An 18576-nucleotide genomic window follows, 5' to 3' on the forward strand; every position below is an offset into this window, starting at 1 on the left:
TTCGTGGGGGGACATAAAATGATAAGGATTCTATGATTAAATTCCTTAAAAACTAATAGAAGGACTTGAAAATCAATTCTAAATGATATAGGGAGACAGTGTAGGTTATGTAAAACAGGACTTATATGGTCTCTCTTTTAAGTTTTTGGTAAAACCCTGGCAGCAGCATTCTGAATGATTTTTAATTTTGCAATGGCAGTTTTAGGAATGTGTTATAACTGGAAACAAAAGCTTCTCTGCACCTTGCTGGCTCTGTAGAGGTCTCATCGTTGCTATATTGCATAATGCTCACTGAGTACACACCAGAGATACCTTAGATCATCAAATAAAGGTCTACTCATTGTACCTAAAATCAACTCTCAATCAGTTCATGGTGCTTTCAGTCATTCTGGGCCTACTCTCTAGGATTCTCTTCAACATGAACTTCGGTCTGCTATGACAGTGTTCTCTTTTAAAAGCAAACTAAAAATGGGTGGCACGTGTGTGATATTTGACATTGTGTCATAAGATTTAAAAAGTAGCTGTTAGCAGTTAGCAGCTAACTCAAAGAAGAAGAGGAGCAGCTGAAAATGTCCTAAAATAGGGAAAACAATGACGTCCAGGAGCTTCTTACCCTTCGAGAAGAAGGGCCACACTAGAGGCCGACATTCATGTTGTGTTATAGGTCACACCTATCACGCCTCTTTAGATTCCATGATGCCAGCATGCTGTGTAAAATCACACACTGGAGCGGCATGATGCAGATGTTTGGTTCTCTGTAAAAATGTAAAGGCGGCATGAAGAAGGGAATGCATCGTGGACCTGTTGCATTATTTCTGCCTAAAAAGGGCTTTTTTTCTTTTTTTGCATGTCTCCAATGAAATGAGGAATCCAAAAACAGACAACATTGGTTATAAATTTGAGTAACGGGGTCACATTTATCAACAGCAGAACTACACCAATCAGCCAAAACATTCAAACCACTGACAGGTGACATGAATAACTTTGATTATTTTGTTCCAGTGCATTGTTCTGCTGGGAAACCTTTGGTTCTGGTATTCATGTGGATACCACCTGACATGTTCCATCCACCCAAACACCGTTGCAGACCAAGTACCCCCCCCTCATGGCAGCAGTACTCTCCAATGGCAGTGGCCCCCCCAGCAGAAAAAAGCAGCATGCCACACAACAAAACTGTTGGAGCGAGACAAAAAGCTCAAGGTGTCCACCTGGCTTCTAAATTTCCCAGGTCCCAATCTGCTGAAGGATTCTTGTGATGTGCCGGTACCCCAGATGTACCCCTAATCCAAGGTGGGGCCTGAGGCATGGACACAGGATCTATGGGAGTGGGAGTGTGGCGGCACATCTATTTAGTCCAGTGGGTTGTGAGGAGGGTTAATGGCACGTGCCACAGGTGGAGGTCAGGTTGACACTTTGAGGTCTTTGTCACATTCCTTGGACCATTCCTGAGTGATGTTTGCAGTGTGGCATGGTGCATTATCCTGCTGGGGGGCCATCGCCATTGGGGAGTACTGTTGCCATGAGGGGGGGTACTTGGTCTGCAAGGGTGTTTGAGTGGGTGGAACATGTCAGGTGGTATCCGCATGAATGCCAGAACCAAAGGTAATCAAAGTTATTCACTTCACCTGTCAGTGGTTTTAATGTTTTGTCTGATCGGTGTACATTGAAACATTGTTTACAAACTCTCGAACAACTTGTTTTCGGAATTAGTATTATTATTATTATTATTATCTCCCCTTTTTCAAGCATAATGATATTTTATGTTTGTCATGTATGATGTATTTTAAACCTTTGAAGCCTGAGCAAATTGGTTTCGTTTCTTTCGAAAACTTGCTGAAAAGGCAATGAGCAACTTGGCAAGAAATGTCATGGAAACTGCTTGAAAATAGTAAAGCATGACAAGAAAGGTAACCTGAAAAAGAAAAGAAAGAGAGTGGGGAAATTGTTAGAAAACGATCCAAAAAAAATTGAAAAAATGCTCAGAAAAATGTATTTATGGTTATTATATTTTTACATTTATATTACTGAAAAAAAAATTGCTCTCTATCTCTATATATATTTAGCACTTTTTCAGGCCATTTCCTTGTTTCTTTGTTTTTTTATTACATTTTTTACCTATCAGTCAGGAAATTTTCTGTAACGTTTACTAATTTCTTGCTCATTTCTTGTAAAGTTGCTCTTTGCCTTTGTTGTGTGTTGGTTTTTAAATGTTAAGCACACTGACTTTGAAATGTGCTATATAATTAAAATTAACTTGACTTGACTATTGTGTTGATTAATTAATGAAAATGGGTTTTAAAATTGAGCTCACAGCCTAAAATGACATTGATGTTTCTCACATGAGGTCGTGTGTATCCAGATGACCCAGTTTAGTGTGAACTGGAACCCTCTTTATATTTGCCCCTGTGATTATGACATCACCGCTTTATCGTTTGTCATACAAAATGTTCTGTGTCATGGAAACATGATTGACACTTTGCTCTGGGGTGGGGGGGGGGCCGTCCGTGTCCTCGTCACCCGCCCACCCACTTTCCTCCTCCCACCTCCCCCTCCAGGCGTCAGTGACGTGCAGATAGAAAGCGGGACCTGCCCTCCCGTCGCCATTTTTCGGTCTCGTACTCGCACTTCTGGTGGCTCGGGTGAGGGGGGGGACGAGCAGAAATAAGGGAAAGTAGAAAATAATAGAATCGTTACGCCGGGAATCCCTCGCGAGCGGTGAGGAATGCACGCGTGAGCTCCGGAAGAGCGTCCTGGCACCTGAGATGCACGCGCAGGAGACGAGCCGTTGCTGTGAAATAATTTTTTGTGTGAAGACGTGTTGCGGGCCGCCATTTTTTTGCCGTGCTGCCTCAAAAGTCTGCTCCGACTCGAGAAAGGGGATTCAAAATCGCATTTCCATGACGCGTGCCTTACCGTGACACCACGAAGATACTAGGAAACCATTTCGTTTCCGACTGGCGACATTTTTTGAGCCGACATGAGGATTTATCAGATGAAAAACTGAGGCCACCTTTTCCGCTCTCGTAACTGACACTGACTGGAGGAGATAAATTATTAGAAGAGAAGCCTGGTGTGTTCTCGGAAGGCGGAACGAAAAAGGGAAGCTTCATTGATCATTTGTTGCTTCGCCCTCCGTTGTCGTAAGTTTTTTTTTTAGTGTGTCTCTCTCTTGGCCGCTCAAACAATCACTCAGCCATTGACTGCTCAACACAGGAACCACATTATGTTCCAAAGTTGGATCAAGCCAGTCGCAGCCTGTCTCTGAAAACGTCAGGTTGTTTTTTTGTTTGCTCATTCTTCTTCTTTTTAATCAGAGGTCTCCGGAGCCTGCAGCGTTTGTGCAGAAACCACTCGAAAAACCTCACAGGGGCGACGTATGCCCTGCCCTGCATCTCCTGAATCCTCCAATTTGCTGTGATTGGCCAATCCCAACCACGCATACACGTTTTAACTTATTGCCTAGGCTTGTTTTGTAATCTTTTTGTAGACTGATATTAACTTATTGTTGCAAACAGACATGTCAACTGCTCGGTTTGATTCATCTGACCGGTCCGCCTGGTATTTTGGACCCGTGTCACGACAAGAGGCACAGAATAGGTTACAAGGACAGAGACATGGCATGTTTCTGGTGCGAGACTCGTCGACCTGCCCTGGCGACTACGTGCTGTCAGTGTCGGAGAACTCCAAAGTGTCTCACTATATCATCAACTCTTTGCCCAGCAAGAGGTTCAAGATAGGCGACCAAGAGTTTGACCACCTCCCTGCTCTCCTGGAGTTCTACAAAATCCACTACCTGGATACCACCACGCTGATAGAGCCAGCCCCCAGGTAGGACAGTCATGCCTTCACACACCACCATCACACATCACCACGTAAGACTGCACAATCTAGGTTAAGTAGGTTGTGTATTTTTATCAACCCACTTTCAGTCAGGCCTCAGTGCCCTCCTGATATGCTGTGATGCACTACTTTGCCAAATTTGAATCAGGTGGGAACATTTCCACCACCATCACCATCACCAGCACCACCACACATCCAGTTAACTGTTTTTAGCAAAGCTGTGTGGTGTCCAACACATGAGGTTGGAAACAAAAACAATCACCTGCCAAGATGCTGGTGAAGTTTGTGGTTTGCATGTTTATGTATTCAATTAGTAGTGTTTGTATACACATGACCATAGCTGTAACTGGATTCAGCACTGATGACAGTGTTTTTATATCATTATAAATGTGGCATGGTTTCATAACTCTGTCCAATACATTGGGTTTTCATATGGATGTTTCATTTAAAGGTATACTATGCAGGATTTTCCCTTTGATACTTTAATTTTAAGGGTTGTAGTGTAGAAACATTTCATTTTAGTAATGACAGCTGCCACAGATGTTTTTTTGGCTCCTTAAATCATCACATCCTGACTGGGATCTCCATTGGGAGAAGCTGTAAGACTCCCAGGTGGAGCGTGTGAGCATTGTTGACAGTCTCAAGCAGTATGCGTTTGCGTGGACTAAAGCACCTTTTACACTGCCAGATTTTCCGCAAATGTTGGGCGGTATTGCTGGTCAGCTGCGAGCATTTAGACACACAGAGGCAGAATGGCAAGTTGATCGGGGGTGCCCAATTTTCCGCCTTGTAGGGTAGACATATTGGTGGAACCCTTTTAGTTTAAACAGACCGCTGCGACTTTCCACAACGGGAGGGGCTGTTGATGACGCCGTACGTCCGAGCCACTGGCGGTGGAGAAACAGGAAACAGCTGATAGCCGGAATTAGCGAGCAGCTAGCAGCAAGATGGAAATGCAAACCTTACAGACACTGTAAAGATGAGCAACTGGAGAGACAAGGAATTGCGCGCCCTCCTTGCCCTCGCAAACGAAGAGGCCATTAACCGTCACGGGGACAGTGAAGAGCGGGCCGATTTACGAGAGAATCGCCACCTGACTAGCCACGACTTCCCTCTCACATCACTGTTTACATCACACGCTGAGCTACACGTTTTGTTACTTGCTCACGCCCCCCATTGCCCCGAAAAAGGCGCATTCTGTATAAACAACAGTAGGTAGGCAACAGTTTGCCGCACTTCCCAATTTTGTTTTTATACTGCCAATGCTGAAAAAAACTGATTGGGCTTTCCTGCAAATTTGCACAATTCCTATCTAAAAAGGGCTTAAGTCAGCCAATTACAAGGGAGAATGGAGCAACGTTATTAACGATATATTACGCAGGAATTTCCTAAAAAAAAAAAAAAAAAAACCAACAACAACAACAAACAGTGTATAGACTCAATGACTGCGTAGAAGTGTGTGGCAGTATATTTTTCTGCAGAAAATATGTCTTATTTTCTCCATATTTGCAATGTTCGAGACATTGACAATTTATACCCCCAAAGCACTCGCTGCTTTATGAAAAGGTTGTGATCAGGTGCTAGGCTGTAAGCAGCAGACATCCAAGAGGCACAGTGCCCAAATGAATGGTGAACTGGGATTGGCTTTTACTTTCACTTTCGCTTGTGAACATGTTTACCAACAACAGCAATTAACCACAATCATGCATAGTATACCTTCAAACCTTCTTGCCAACTACGTCTATATACTACATTAGAAGACATTCATGTGCCAGTGTTCTGCCGCATTTTTACAAATGTGAAATGTGTCCTTTCACCTAACATCATCTTTTATTGAACACCATCAAAAGATGTCTGTGATCCTTGAGAGAAACCTGTCCCTGCCCCATTTTTGAGTTTTCATATTATCCATTTGTCAGTGGCCTTCTTTTTATGGCAGTCACAATATGTCTCCTTCCTTTGCCTCATTATCATCATCTCTCAAGGTACTCAAGTTCAGTGAGCGCAGCCATCCAGCCCATGGGCGGCCTGGAGGAGAACCTGGAGTATGTGCGGACTCTATACGACTTCACTGGCAGCGATGCAGAGGACCTTCCCTTCAAGAAGGGGGAAATCCTCATCATCCTGGAGAAACCCGAGGAGCAGTGGTGGAGCGCCAAGAGTAAAGAGGGACGTGTTGGGATGATCCCCGTGCCCTATGTGGAGAAATTGGTACGACCTTCACCTCATCCCGGCCAGCCTTCCCACGGATCTCGCAACTCCAACAGCTACGGGATCCCCGAGCCCTCCCACGCCCTCGTCCACGCCTACGCCCAGCCCCAGACGCCATCGCCGCTGCCCCCTGGCACACCTGGAGCAGTTATCACCCCTCTACCGTCCATGCAGAACGGTCCTGTCATGGCTAAGGCGATCCAGAAACGAGTGCCCTGCGCTTATGACAAAACAGCTCTTGCTTTAGAGGTATTGTAAACTGGAATTTATCTTATCTAAAAAATGTTATGTCTGTTGTCCTTCCTCTCTGTCTTTGTAGGAGATGGCATTTACTTCATGATTGTTCAGTGGATTGCTGCTGTTGTGGGAGAATAAGTACTGTAGTCAGCAATACTTACAGTCTTACAAAACATTACCAAGCACAAATATCCTTGACATGTCCAGAATACAGGTTATGTGAGAAGTCTAGCTTATTGTAGGTCACATAACCACAACATCAGAGTTTTCTTTCAGAGTTACTTTGAATCATAACGCAGTAGATCTCCATGCCAAGTTGTAGTAGGCAACTCAGCATCTCTTAACACCATGCTGCCGGCTCTGGATAAAAGTTTCACACATTTCGCCTCCGGCCTCTTGTCGTTGTTGTGGTCAGAAGTGTGCTCGAGTGAACGTGTAACCACACCCATCAGTGATGTTACAGGGTCTTGGAGTCTGCCTGTACACCACTGCAGCAAGGCAAGAAGTTGAACCACTGGAGGTCTAAAAAACAAGCTTTTTAGTTTAGTTTAGTTTAGTTTATTTTTGGTCATCCAACTTGAAAACACTAGTATAGTAGTAGATAGACAATACATAAACATCAAGTTAATGTTTTTTTTAGCATTCTAGAAAAATAACTAAACAAAACAACATTCATTGTTTTTGTCATCTCTCTCCACATTATGCAGAACAATAAGAAACTGACAGAACTAAGTATATATACATTATACAGGCCTATTGTCTGCCCAAATATCCCAAACACATTTCATGTACTCTTTGGTGTACATACTTCAGTTTTATATTTGTTAATCATCAAGCTTATGTGTGTATTACACACTTTCATTTCTGTCTCTAACCCATTCCACAAATTTACACCATATCCTGAAATACATCAGGAGGTGTTATATGTAGCTATTTAAAGCTGCACAGCCCCATTCAAACTTATGACTCGACATTTCTACCATAGTGCTAAAAAAAGTGTCCAAATGTGTCACTGGAAGATTCCCAGGTCCAGCGTGTAAGTCTTGTTGACAGTCTCAAGCAGTAAGCGTTTGCACGGACTAAGTTAACCAATCACAAGAGATAATAGGGCAACATTATTAAAGATATATCATGCAGGAATTTCCTATAAAACAATGTATAGACTCGTATAGAAGTAATCCCTCTAAATCACCACCTATGACCCTTCAGAAGTTTGTGGAGACTCTGCCCTTTGCCTGTGTTTTCTTATTTTCTGTGTCCGGGGCATTAATGGGCGTGTTCCCCAACAGTGCACAGGTGAGGTCATTGCTTTGAGAAGAGGTACAAACCAGGTGCCAGGCTGTAGGCAGCAGGAATCCAAGAGACACCGCACCAAAAAAATTCAAATATAGCAAAGCGAAATGCCAAACGAGTGGATCTGGCGTTTACTTTGATTTTCACTGGTTAGCATGTTTACAAACCATAACCAACAAGTTTGCACAGTACCCTTTTCCATATAGAAATGTTGCCCTGTCACTTCTTGTTTTTTGTGAAAAGGTTGAAAATGTCAGTTTCACACCTCAAGCGATGTATTTCTAGCACTGCACCATTTCTTGGAAGCACTAATTACATTCAGCATTGACATTATAGGAGGCTGCTAGTAATGACAAGAGGGGGAAAACACCAGTGCCGCCTACAGAGTTACCACAGCAGTCATGTTGCTTTTATGTGTGAATGTGTCTTAAGATAACTTGCAGCTCTTCTGCAGTCCTCTGACATTTGAGTATATGGTGGGTGGTCAACAGCAGACCATATCTGCAGGTGACTCTTGTTTACTCTGGTCTACTTCAGCGTGTTGCTCTGGGGCTGCCATTATGCTGCTGATTCATTGGGTGGGGGATGATACTTGTTGATGGCATCTATTGAAAGTGAATGACATATTTGTTGTTTGATGTCAGATAGGTGTTGGAGAGCCTCTGCATTTTGTCTGTCAGTGATAACAGTGTTTTGTTGTCTTGAAATGATACAAGCAAAATACACTTTGGCAGCTATAAATTGAAGGTGGGCAGGGACCACAGCCTTGTGCCCCAGTTTCCACTGTTAAGGGTGAGTTGAGCCCCAGTTCAACCAGTTGTCTGATTCACAGTGGCTCAATCTCCATGCTAACCAGCTACCATGCTACTGCATTTCTCAGCAGTGCACTCAGGCTAATACAAATTCGCTTTGACTGCGGCAACATGTCGAAGCATGTAATGTAATGCATAATATCTGTGCACTTCATGTATATACTGTGGCTCCGAAATGCTTCACTCAGACAGCAGACAGAGCTGTAGTGATGCCCCCGGGGGAGAGATGAAAATGAAAGGTATCATGGTCTATCTCGCTGACATCAGAGTGTGTCAGTGGATGTAGGAAGTAAACTAGGCCGCTACAGCTGTGTGCAATAATACACACCATCCCTATGACTCTTATACAGAAATGAGGGTGTAAATTTGGACCATGAGCAAACCTGATGAATGATATACTAAAGGTTAGCCAGCCTTAACAACATTAGCCTTCTCCGCTCTCTCTCCTGTGTCCCTTTTTACAATTGACAATTGATATCAACAATCACCTCAGGAAATGCCAAATACCTCATTCAGACTGACACTGTGACATGAGCTGAATGGGTCAGCAAGACATGTCAGCTGGTCTGGGTCTGTGCCCGTCACATCTTTTGTCCACAGCTGCACCGAGCAGAAATGGAAACTTCCATTAAACTAAATGTTCATTTAACTAACCTCACAAAGACGGACAGAGAAGGGGCAATAGAGCGAAGGGGCAATAGAGCAAAGGGGAGTGCGCGCAAATGGGCGAGCATGTGAGAACTGAAACTGAAACATGGCTTTATTTGGCTGTTAGGCAATTCCATGTTGTTTTGTGAAGCAGTGAGGTGTGTGGCGCTACTGTTGCAGAACTGAGGGTGTGAACAGGCAACTAGAAATCAACTAGTGACTGCAGTCTCATACTGTAGGAAGGGATCAAATGCATGTTCACTGGACTTGTGACAAAAATGTATCACCTTATAAAACAGGAGTATTCACAAGCCCCTGTCTTAATTCATTAAGAATATCCCGAATACTGTGTCATGTTTACATGTATAATTGCCCTAGAGAGGATGCATTTAAACCCTATCTTGATCAGTCTTGATGGTTGCCCCAGTTACTAGTTGGGTTCACCAACATTTGAAGATGTCCCAAGCTTCCATTATTGTTTTTTCATTGATTAAGATATTCTGTAGGCTACTTTTATCACTATTACTCATAATAAACCCAGTTAATTTGAAGTATTTCTTTATTGTTAGCTATTACACCCTGGCTTAGCCAACTGAAAGCAAACCGCAGAGTAGCAATGACCAGTGACCATAGCAACCCTGAGAAAAAGTATATACGTTGCCTCTATTGCATCACGTTGTCTCAGGTCTGTATTACCACACCTCAGATGTACTGCTGTTGTGAAACCTGTATGTGAACTTCCATAATTTGCTAATCCTGAGGATGAAGAGTGGCTGCTTAAATGTGTGTTACGTCAACAGTTTCAGACTTAAAACATGTCACAGGCATCTTAAGTAATGATGATGCAAACTTATAGTCTTCCTTTGCACTCTGTTGGTGAAGTATCAATGGATTAATGTTTAATTGTTGTAAGCTTTGATTCTCAGCTTTTCTCTTTAAAAACAAAACCATTTTGGAGTTTATTTTAAGAAAATTGTATGTGCAAATTCAGTGTGAACATACTGTAGATCTAACCAAGATAGTCCTCTAGATGTGTCTCTTCCTTTGCCCCTCATACCAATCAGCCCACCAACCATCAGGGTTGTAGCAGTGGCAAGCTTGAGACAAATGCGGTCCAAGTGTCACTTTCACTTGCCACAAGTAACAAGTTTGTAGGGACACAGAAGTTGTGTCTCCGTACACATCGCGCGTGTTGGCTGCAGCTCTGTGTTTTTTGGCGTCGTCTTTCTAGCCAGCAGGAAAAAAACTAGCTTTAACAGCTACTGTGCAGCTTAAAGACAGGCAGAACTAAAAGGGTTCAGTTAGTTGAGAAAATTTGATGCTGCAAGAGCTTAGAGGTATAGAATGTAGGATTGTTGTTTACTACTAACAACATGCTCACCAGTGAAGGTAAAAGCCAACCTTGAGGTCACCCTTATTTGGCACCTTGCCTCACTATTTGCCTCATTCTCAGGGCTGTGTCTCTTGGATGCCTGCTGCTCACCATCTCTCACCTGGTAGCTACCTTTTTACAAGGCCCCATCCTCTAATGAGGGCTGTAGGGGTACACGCCCATAAACGTCCTGAGCATAGATAATAAGAAGTAAATAAGAAAGAAGAGGCAGAAGGCAGATTCTCTGCAGAAATATACCCAGCCACACACTTCTAGTGGGTCAGGAGTGATGACTTCTGTATGAGTCTAAATTTAGTTTTTTGTTGAGGAGAATACTGCATAGTGTATCTTTAACCAATCTTTAATTTAACACTTTGGTTTTTCTTTTTCACTAGCTGCAATTAAGAAATAAAGATGCTATTGTTGATCAGGCTGCCACTAACGATTATTTTCATTGTCGACTAATCTGTCGATTATTTCTTCGATTAGTTGACTAATCATTTCATCGAAAAATGTGTTAAAATGTTGAAAAATGTCGGTCTGTCACTCCCAAACCCCAAAATTACGTCATCTAATGTCTTGTTTCTTACTCACGCCAAAGGGTTTTAGTTCACCGTCATGGGAGAGTGTGTAAAGCTGCCAATATCTGAACGTAAGAAGCTGCAGTAAGAGTATTTTGGGGTACTTTTATAGTACTTTTCTATGAAAAATGACTCAAACCGATTAGTCGACTACTAAAATAGTCATCGATTATTTTAATAGTCGATTAGTCATCGATTAGTCGACTAATCGTGGCAGCCCTAATTGTTGATGCAAGTGCGGTATGTGTACATGGTGCCCAAGGATTAGGAAGTGGTTAATATTGACGTTCGTAGGGGTTTTCTAAATGCTTTGTCTCAGATTGCAGTGCAGGTACAATTGCTTCTCTTCTGGGATGCCTAGATTCCTCCCCTCCCTTCCTATCAACCCTAACTTTGGTCACATAATTAAAAAATGACGCCCTGTGACTTTGCCTAAACCCTACTCCTTGACCTTGATAAAAACATAATGAAATCAAGGAAAGATTTAAAGGTGCTCAGAGACTCCAACTGCTCTTACACTAGGCAACATAATTATGCAATCTTTTCGACATGGGTCTGCTGTAATGTTGTCACAATACCAACATATTGACATTAATACCATGTGAAACTGAAACAGCACTGATTCGATACTTAAGTACCACTAAGATACTTTTAGTTTCACCGACTTAAGAACCCCCCTAAGCAAAAAAAAAAAAAAAAAGACCATTCAACCACAGACCGTGGCTTAAAACATGAGTACTGAAGAAAACCCTTACTTGGTTGAATCTGGTCTGAATTAGCATAAATCCATTGTCTGTCTGCAAAAATCCTGCCTATTGATGCACTCATTTACTCACCAAATTTTTACCAATCTTATAGTGTCTTTTCACTTGCCTTTCAATATTGTGGTGTATTACCAAAAGTCTGCACTCCAGAAATATATGCCATTTATCTATTTCTTAAGCTTAAGAAAGACGATTTGAAGAATTGTAATTCATTGTAAATTAAGTACAAAACCAGACTTTTTAGTAACTGTACTCATGCAACATTGAGTAATCTGTGTTGTGATGACTTTAATTGATTGTAGGAATCCACCATAATCCATAGAAACCAGTTGCTAGAAAGAAAATAGCGGATATCCTATTTCCTGTGGTAGTTTTGATTTACTCATCCAAAGCTTGCTTTGCACCAAAAGGCCCATAACTTACCTCGTCTCATCGTGTCTCTCCTATCTGTCTCTGTGTTTGGATCAGAATAGATCATGGCTTGGCTTGGAGTGAAAACCCTTTAGTTTTGTTCTGTGGCTATTTTGGGGCCCCTGGGGTTCAAGAAGCAGAAGCTATGAGTCATTATTTATTCACTTCAGACACAGGCAGTCTCCAACAAATGAAATCAGGTTATGTCCTCGTTGTTTCAGGATTTGAAATTTATTGCAGAATGCTATTTAATTACTGATTTTCTAATAGTTGGATATGATTATGTTGTACTTTGTTTACCCTGAAATTTTGTGTGGTCACAGTTAGTTTATCTATTAGGATTTGTTGTAATTGTAGTCTGAAAATAATTCCAAGTACCAGGTGAACAAGATCTTATTCAACACACTTAAGAATTTTAATTTAAGCCTGCATTCACAAATACCACTTCTGGGGGAACATTTGCATGTAAACCCTTGAAATATGAGGAAAAAAAATTAATGAAAAGTTATTGAAATGTGAAAGTAAACACTTGTGCAGCTGGTTTGCCACCTTCAATGTAAGTGATAGCGATCTATTTTCACTACACCAGAATTTGCTCCAACATGCAGATTAAAGGGTTTTTGTGATTCTTTGGTTCCTCTGACGCTTTTTATGACTAAGTAGCATTTTTAGTCATTGCAGGATGGCGTAAAGGATTATTGGTTCAGATAATGCCAAGGACTAGGTGTCCTTGACGCTTATTCCTAAGCAACAAATACTGTGCCCTCACATTCACGTTTCAATCATGATTTTGATGATGGAGACTTTTCCCTCCTAATCCCGATAAAGAACATATGGCTTTAACAGATTGGGGTCACATTCAGTGTCACAGACCCATCTGAGCAACAGTTCTGTGCCTCGCTGTCGTCTGTTTAAACCACAGTGTGATGTCGGTGTGGAGATCTGACAAACTGCTTTTATTTTTAAAGAAGTGTGAATCAGTTGTGCTGGATGCTGTGTAACATCTCACATACTGTCAGTGTTGTTTGGAGCAGGTTTTAAAATAACCATAAGCCTTGTGTCAAATGCATTTTGTTTGTTCCTTAGACCATTATCTGCTGTTTACAATTGGGTCTAGTGCAGCAATTAATCACCAGCTTAAAGTTCACATTAACCCTTTGACTTTTGCCATTTTGTCTGTAGTTGCACTGTGTGGGACTAAGTGTACTAAGACACGTTATATAACTTCCGTCACAGCAGATGGAGTGGTGCATAAGTTGAATTAAAAAAACATTTCTGGTTATTGTATTGTAATTTCCCCAAAATATCCTTGGTTGTCAGGATCTTAACGTAAGTTGTTGTGCCACAAAACTTGAACCCTGATAACCTGTGCTCGTTGAGTAACATTTACGTAACAGTTATCTAACCAAAGAGAGTATGTAATATATCAATATTATATCAACACTGTAATATGAGTTGAGATATCATCTCAGATTTTGGATATTGTAATAGTGTAAGTATTGTCTTTTCCTCATTTTCAAGACTGCATCATAGTGAAGTGAGGTCATTTTCTGAACTTATCAGACTGTTCTTGCTGTTGTATTATTATGTCTTGAGGATTTCACAAGCTGTTTTGTGATTGTCGGGGTTTGAAATGCCTGATTTTATGGCAGCCGTTATTAAAAAAAAAAAAAAAAGTTGTGATGCATGCTGCAATGTTTATAGCCGTTTTTTGCAATGAAATTGAGCTAACAAGTGAAAATTGCAAAAGTAGTGTGCTGTTAAGTTTAGTTGATTCAAAACACACATTAAACATGGCTTAATAGAGACAATTTCAAACACAAGTCCACAAATCAGCTTCACTATAACTCGCAGCATTCACAGACAAACACTTGTCTTTATCTGGACACATTTTCCTCATAAATACAATATGCTAATGTTTTTAGCACATGCCTATGGCATTTTACATTGTATAAATTAGGCTAGGGGCTAGCAGACTTTTCCTCTACCCATATGAAGCCAGGGACAACAGCAACATTTAATAAAGATAACGTTCCAAAGTTTGGCTCCGTTACAACTCACAAGATTTCACTGACAGAACAACTGTCTTATACTAAACACATTTCCAAACAAATATAACTTGCTAACATTATTAGCACAAGCCTATGGCATTTTACATTATATAAATTAGCTTAGCCACAAGCGGAGATGTCCTCTGCTCATACGAAGCCAGGATAAATCACACACAAGACTTAAAATGCTATTTTTGTTTATTTTTATTGTCTTCGCAATTTATTATTTCTTATCTGTGAAATTAAAGTAAATATAAGCTTTGTTTCCACTGAGGGCAATGGTTTCAGCACAAAAATACACAGGAGGTCTGCGTCACTGTGATGTGTAGTTACATTTCTGGGGAGGTGTACATCAGGCTACGGTGTAGTTATGGCGTTGACTCAATGCAGAAGTATAAATGTCACAGTTTTATCATGTCTGTTTTTTAATGCATGTAATTTTAAACCCAGTCAAATTTACGGTGTCCTGGTGTAACTCACCCTCCTGTCCTTCTGCCCTCAGGTCGGAGACATCGTCAAGGTCACACGGATGAACATCAGCGGTCAGTGGGAGGGAGAGGTGAACGGACGGCGGGGTCTCTTCCCATTCACCCATGTCAAAATCATAGACCCCCAGAATCCGGATGAGAGTGACTGACCCACGAGTTCGACTGGACCTTCTCGCCAGTATTGACCTGTACCTGAATCTGCTGGCCGTCTCCACCTTTCCCGCCAGTGTCACCACGGTTACGTGCTTGCCTGCTTGGGGCTGTACCATGATAGCGACCCCTCTGTTGTTGCCAACCGTTGCAAGGCTTTCTGACTGTTTACAGCTTTGGACATTGGATCCAAACTAAAACCTGACCCCGTTTCTCCCAGTCCCCTCTCCTTTGACTTGGTTCCAGGCTGGGCAGTGTTTTTGCATTAGTGTCCTTTTTCATTTCCAGATCACTGGGCATCAGTGTGAGCGTGTGTGTGTGTGCGTATGTATAAGTGCATGTGCGTGTGTGCGGGTGTGTGTGTGTGTGTGTTCACGATAGATATTTGCCACAATACATCACAACGTGTCTGTTTTTTTTTTTTATTTGATTTCTCTGAATCTTTGTTGTTTGAAGTCTTGGGGACTTTAGAAAGTGTTGGTGTGTGTTTGTTTCGTTAATGTGAGGATATTTGTACGAAGTAGGGAACGGCAATATCCCTATGGACTTGGGAGAGCACTGAGGTAATGAGGAGCTAACCAGCCAGTCAAATGTTATTTCTCCAAACAATCAAGTCACTGTTGTACCTTAGCCATCTCACAAGCACACACATACACACACGTATTGGCCGGGAGATATTCAGGTTGATGGGTTTTTTGATGTGTATGTGATGTGTGACTGGGGAGAAGCAGGAGATGGGTTTGTGGAAGGTCTCAGTTGTACCATAACATAGATCCCATGATCCCATCCACTTTTCCACCTGGCACAAGTCTGGCTGACAAGACTTATTTATCTTTTCCTTAATAAGACATGACACGGCCATATGTGATTTAATCTTTTCCTTATTTGTGCCACATGATCAACAATAGTTTTTTTTGTTTGTTTGTTTTTTATATTTGTGACTTGGAGAAGATGTATGGTAGAGGGGTAACTTTGCATGTCCACTCGGTACCTCTCGTTACTGTCCTTCACATTACTTTGAACTAAAAGGACGTTGCTTAGAAATTAGCAGGTTTTTAGTGCCAACAGCACCCAAGCACTAGAACATATATTTCAACTTTCTGCATAGCCAAGCTTTGAACAGGTTTTCAAAAAGTCAAGTAGCAACTGGCCAGCACTTCCCACAAGCATCTGACAAGGCTAGCTAAAAATGCATTGTGGGCACAAGGACTGAAGGCTTTCCACTGAGGTGAGAAGCTCTGCTTTCAGTGGCGTAGGTCAGGGAAGGAGGAAATGTCTCAGCAAGCCAATGAGAATCCCATCAATTGCCTTTTTTCAGAGAGTAAGTAAATGCATCTTTAGCGCATGCAATCCCCTCTCTAACTGTGTGTTCTTAATGCGATGTTGCTCCGGTCAATTTAGGATTTCAACCAGCTTAAATATTTGGTCTGTGCACAATTTTTTTGTCTCTCTATATGCAAACAGACTCTTATTGGAGTAGTGGAAAGCATCTTTGTTCATACTGTGCTGCAACCAATTCTGTTTGACCAGTCACAGCGGAGGATTAAACAGTTGTGCAAACAGTGCCGACCTCTAGATTTCTGCTGTAAAAAAATGAACCATTTCACCCCTTCATCTCTCCGCCTAGTGCTTTCCGTTCAAATCAACGCTCAGCCATTCACTCAGATTAATATTGTGCAGCTTTTAGTTGTATCCCGATTTTTATTTTGTTATAGTCAGCTATTAAATCAAGCATTTTTTTGTTTGAAAATGAGTGATGTTGTTAAACAAAAGTACCTACGGTGACATTTACAAAAGGGAAAAATGCCTGCTGGTTGCCTCTGTGCATGACCTCTTGGCCAGGGAGATGGTTCGACCTGGCCAAATGCTGCTTAATGTCATTTATTTCCTTATTAAATAAAAAGGTTTCTCTTATTTTGATCCCTCCTGGTCTGTGCGAACAAAGCCAGTGTGGGTTTTCCTCATCAAACTTAATGAAATCTACTAATTAAGCAATACACCCTGATTATTTCCTTTCCTGAGGTGAACTTGCTTTTCTCATGCTTCTGAGTTGTTTTGTAATGGCATTAACAGTATTACTGTGCTTCTCATATTCTAGGAAAGCCTGTCTTTTACTTAAGAATTGAAAATTGTGCCTTTTATTTTCTTATACCATTTACATGTGTTAATATTTACCATGGTTAACACCTGTGCTGGTATTGACCCTTTATGTACAGAACAAGTAAATAAAATTTACGTCTACTTCTTTAAGCTGGCATCTCTGTCCTCTATGTGCATGTTGTCTTTTGAACAGATGGGTGGGTGGGAGGTGTTTTGCAGCAGGCTGGCGTCACAGGTTGTGTATCTGGAGCACAGGACAGTTGCTCCTGCTCTAATTTTTGACAGTTCCAGTTTTGATTCTGGCTGCGCCCAGGAGAAAGGAAGCAATTAATGAATTTTAATGAAGTGCTAATAAAAGAAAGTCAGCTGACCTAGAGATGGGGATGGAAAACTTTTCAAGGGCAATGTTTCAGATGGGCATGTTCTGTGACTGTTTATTCAGCACTTTTCTAACCAATTACAAAGAAGTATCAGCCCTTTGGTCCTAAAATGTTAATACGATGATCTGTGTGTATTCATGTATGCAGTAAGTGCACTTGGATATATGTGGACGGTGTACTTAAAGTCCTGGCTGATGAGAATTAGCATTCCTATATAGTTACTTAAAACAGCAGAGATTAACTGAAAAGCATGGCCTTATTGCTCCACAGTCATGCCTTTAAAGGTACAGACATAATGAAGCAAAGTTATTCTGATGCTGCATTTTGTGATGAAAAGGTGATGTGTATAACTGGGTACTTAAATGGTACTTAAATACTTGCTAAAGGCATCTGAAAGCAGCACAAGAAAAGTGATGTCACTCCAGGGTTCAAAGGGCGAAGAGGATGCAATCATTCACAGTTGCTAGGAGGGGCGGGGCCAAAACCTAAGGGACTCAGGATCATGCCTTCCCAGGGAGATTTTTTCTCCTTTAAAGGCCCATTTATGCTCAACATTAAATACGGATCCGGATACGGACGGAGCCTTCTGTCTGTGCTCCGTGTTCATTTCGTCCGTATTTCTGCACGTTTCCAAAAAGCTTACGGATACGGGCCAAACGGAGCAGTACCACCAGAAACCATGGGGGCAGTGTTGCTGTCACTACCCGATACATAGCTTTAGTGAGATACAAAGAAGAAATAACAATTCAATTTCTCTCATCGGCAGTACTAGAGAAAAGAATTCTCCGTCCTCCAGTCACGATGTATTTAACGGCCTCACCGACCACCGCCTCCTACAACGCTGCCTCTGTTTTTGTCTTTTATGCAAGAGGTACATTATCAATATCTCCTCCACAGTTGCCATGTTTGTTTTTGAGTTTGTTGTTGTCATAAACTTTTGACGCTGGGCTGCCTCCTGGTGGATATATTGGTTAACATCCATGCCAACGTAAAGGACACATGGAAGTATGTGGGCAGTGACGGTAACATTGTTTGAAACGGACGTATACATTTTCGTACGTAAAGGGAGCATAAATGGGGCTTTAAGGCAGCTATATGCATTATTTTTCACACAATATGAAAATGTATGCCTAAAAAGTTGAATATCATTAGGGTAAACACATGATAGACATCCTGTAGAGCCTACATCATATATTGCATCTTCATTCCAAAACCATAACATAAATGTTGAAGATGAC

The 18576-nt window shown here is 41.6% G+C and overlaps 1 protein-coding gene across 1 annotated transcript; it reads left to right on the forward strand.

Annotated features, from left to right (window-relative positions):
• Positions 1-2603: 2603 nt before the first annotated feature.
• Positions 2604-17108, forward strand: crkl (v-crk avian sarcoma virus CT10 oncogene homolog-like). The gene is made up of 3 exons (XM_033646894.2): positions 2604-3828; positions 5826-6300; positions 14723-17108. The coding sequence occupies exons 1-3, from the start codon at positions 3518-3520 to the stop codon at positions 14855-14857; spliced, it is 921 nt and encodes a 306-aa protein (XP_033502785.1). The 5' UTR covers positions 2604-3517; the 3' UTR covers positions 14858-17108.
• The last annotated feature ends 1468 nt before the right edge of the window (positions 17109-18576 follow it).

This window comes from Epinephelus lanceolatus, chromosome 19, assembly GCF_041903045.1.
Source record: "Epinephelus lanceolatus isolate andai-2023 chromosome 19, ASM4190304v1, whole genome shotgun sequence".
Lineage (NCBI taxonomy): Eukaryota > Metazoa > Chordata > Actinopteri > Perciformes > Serranidae > Epinephelus > Epinephelus lanceolatus.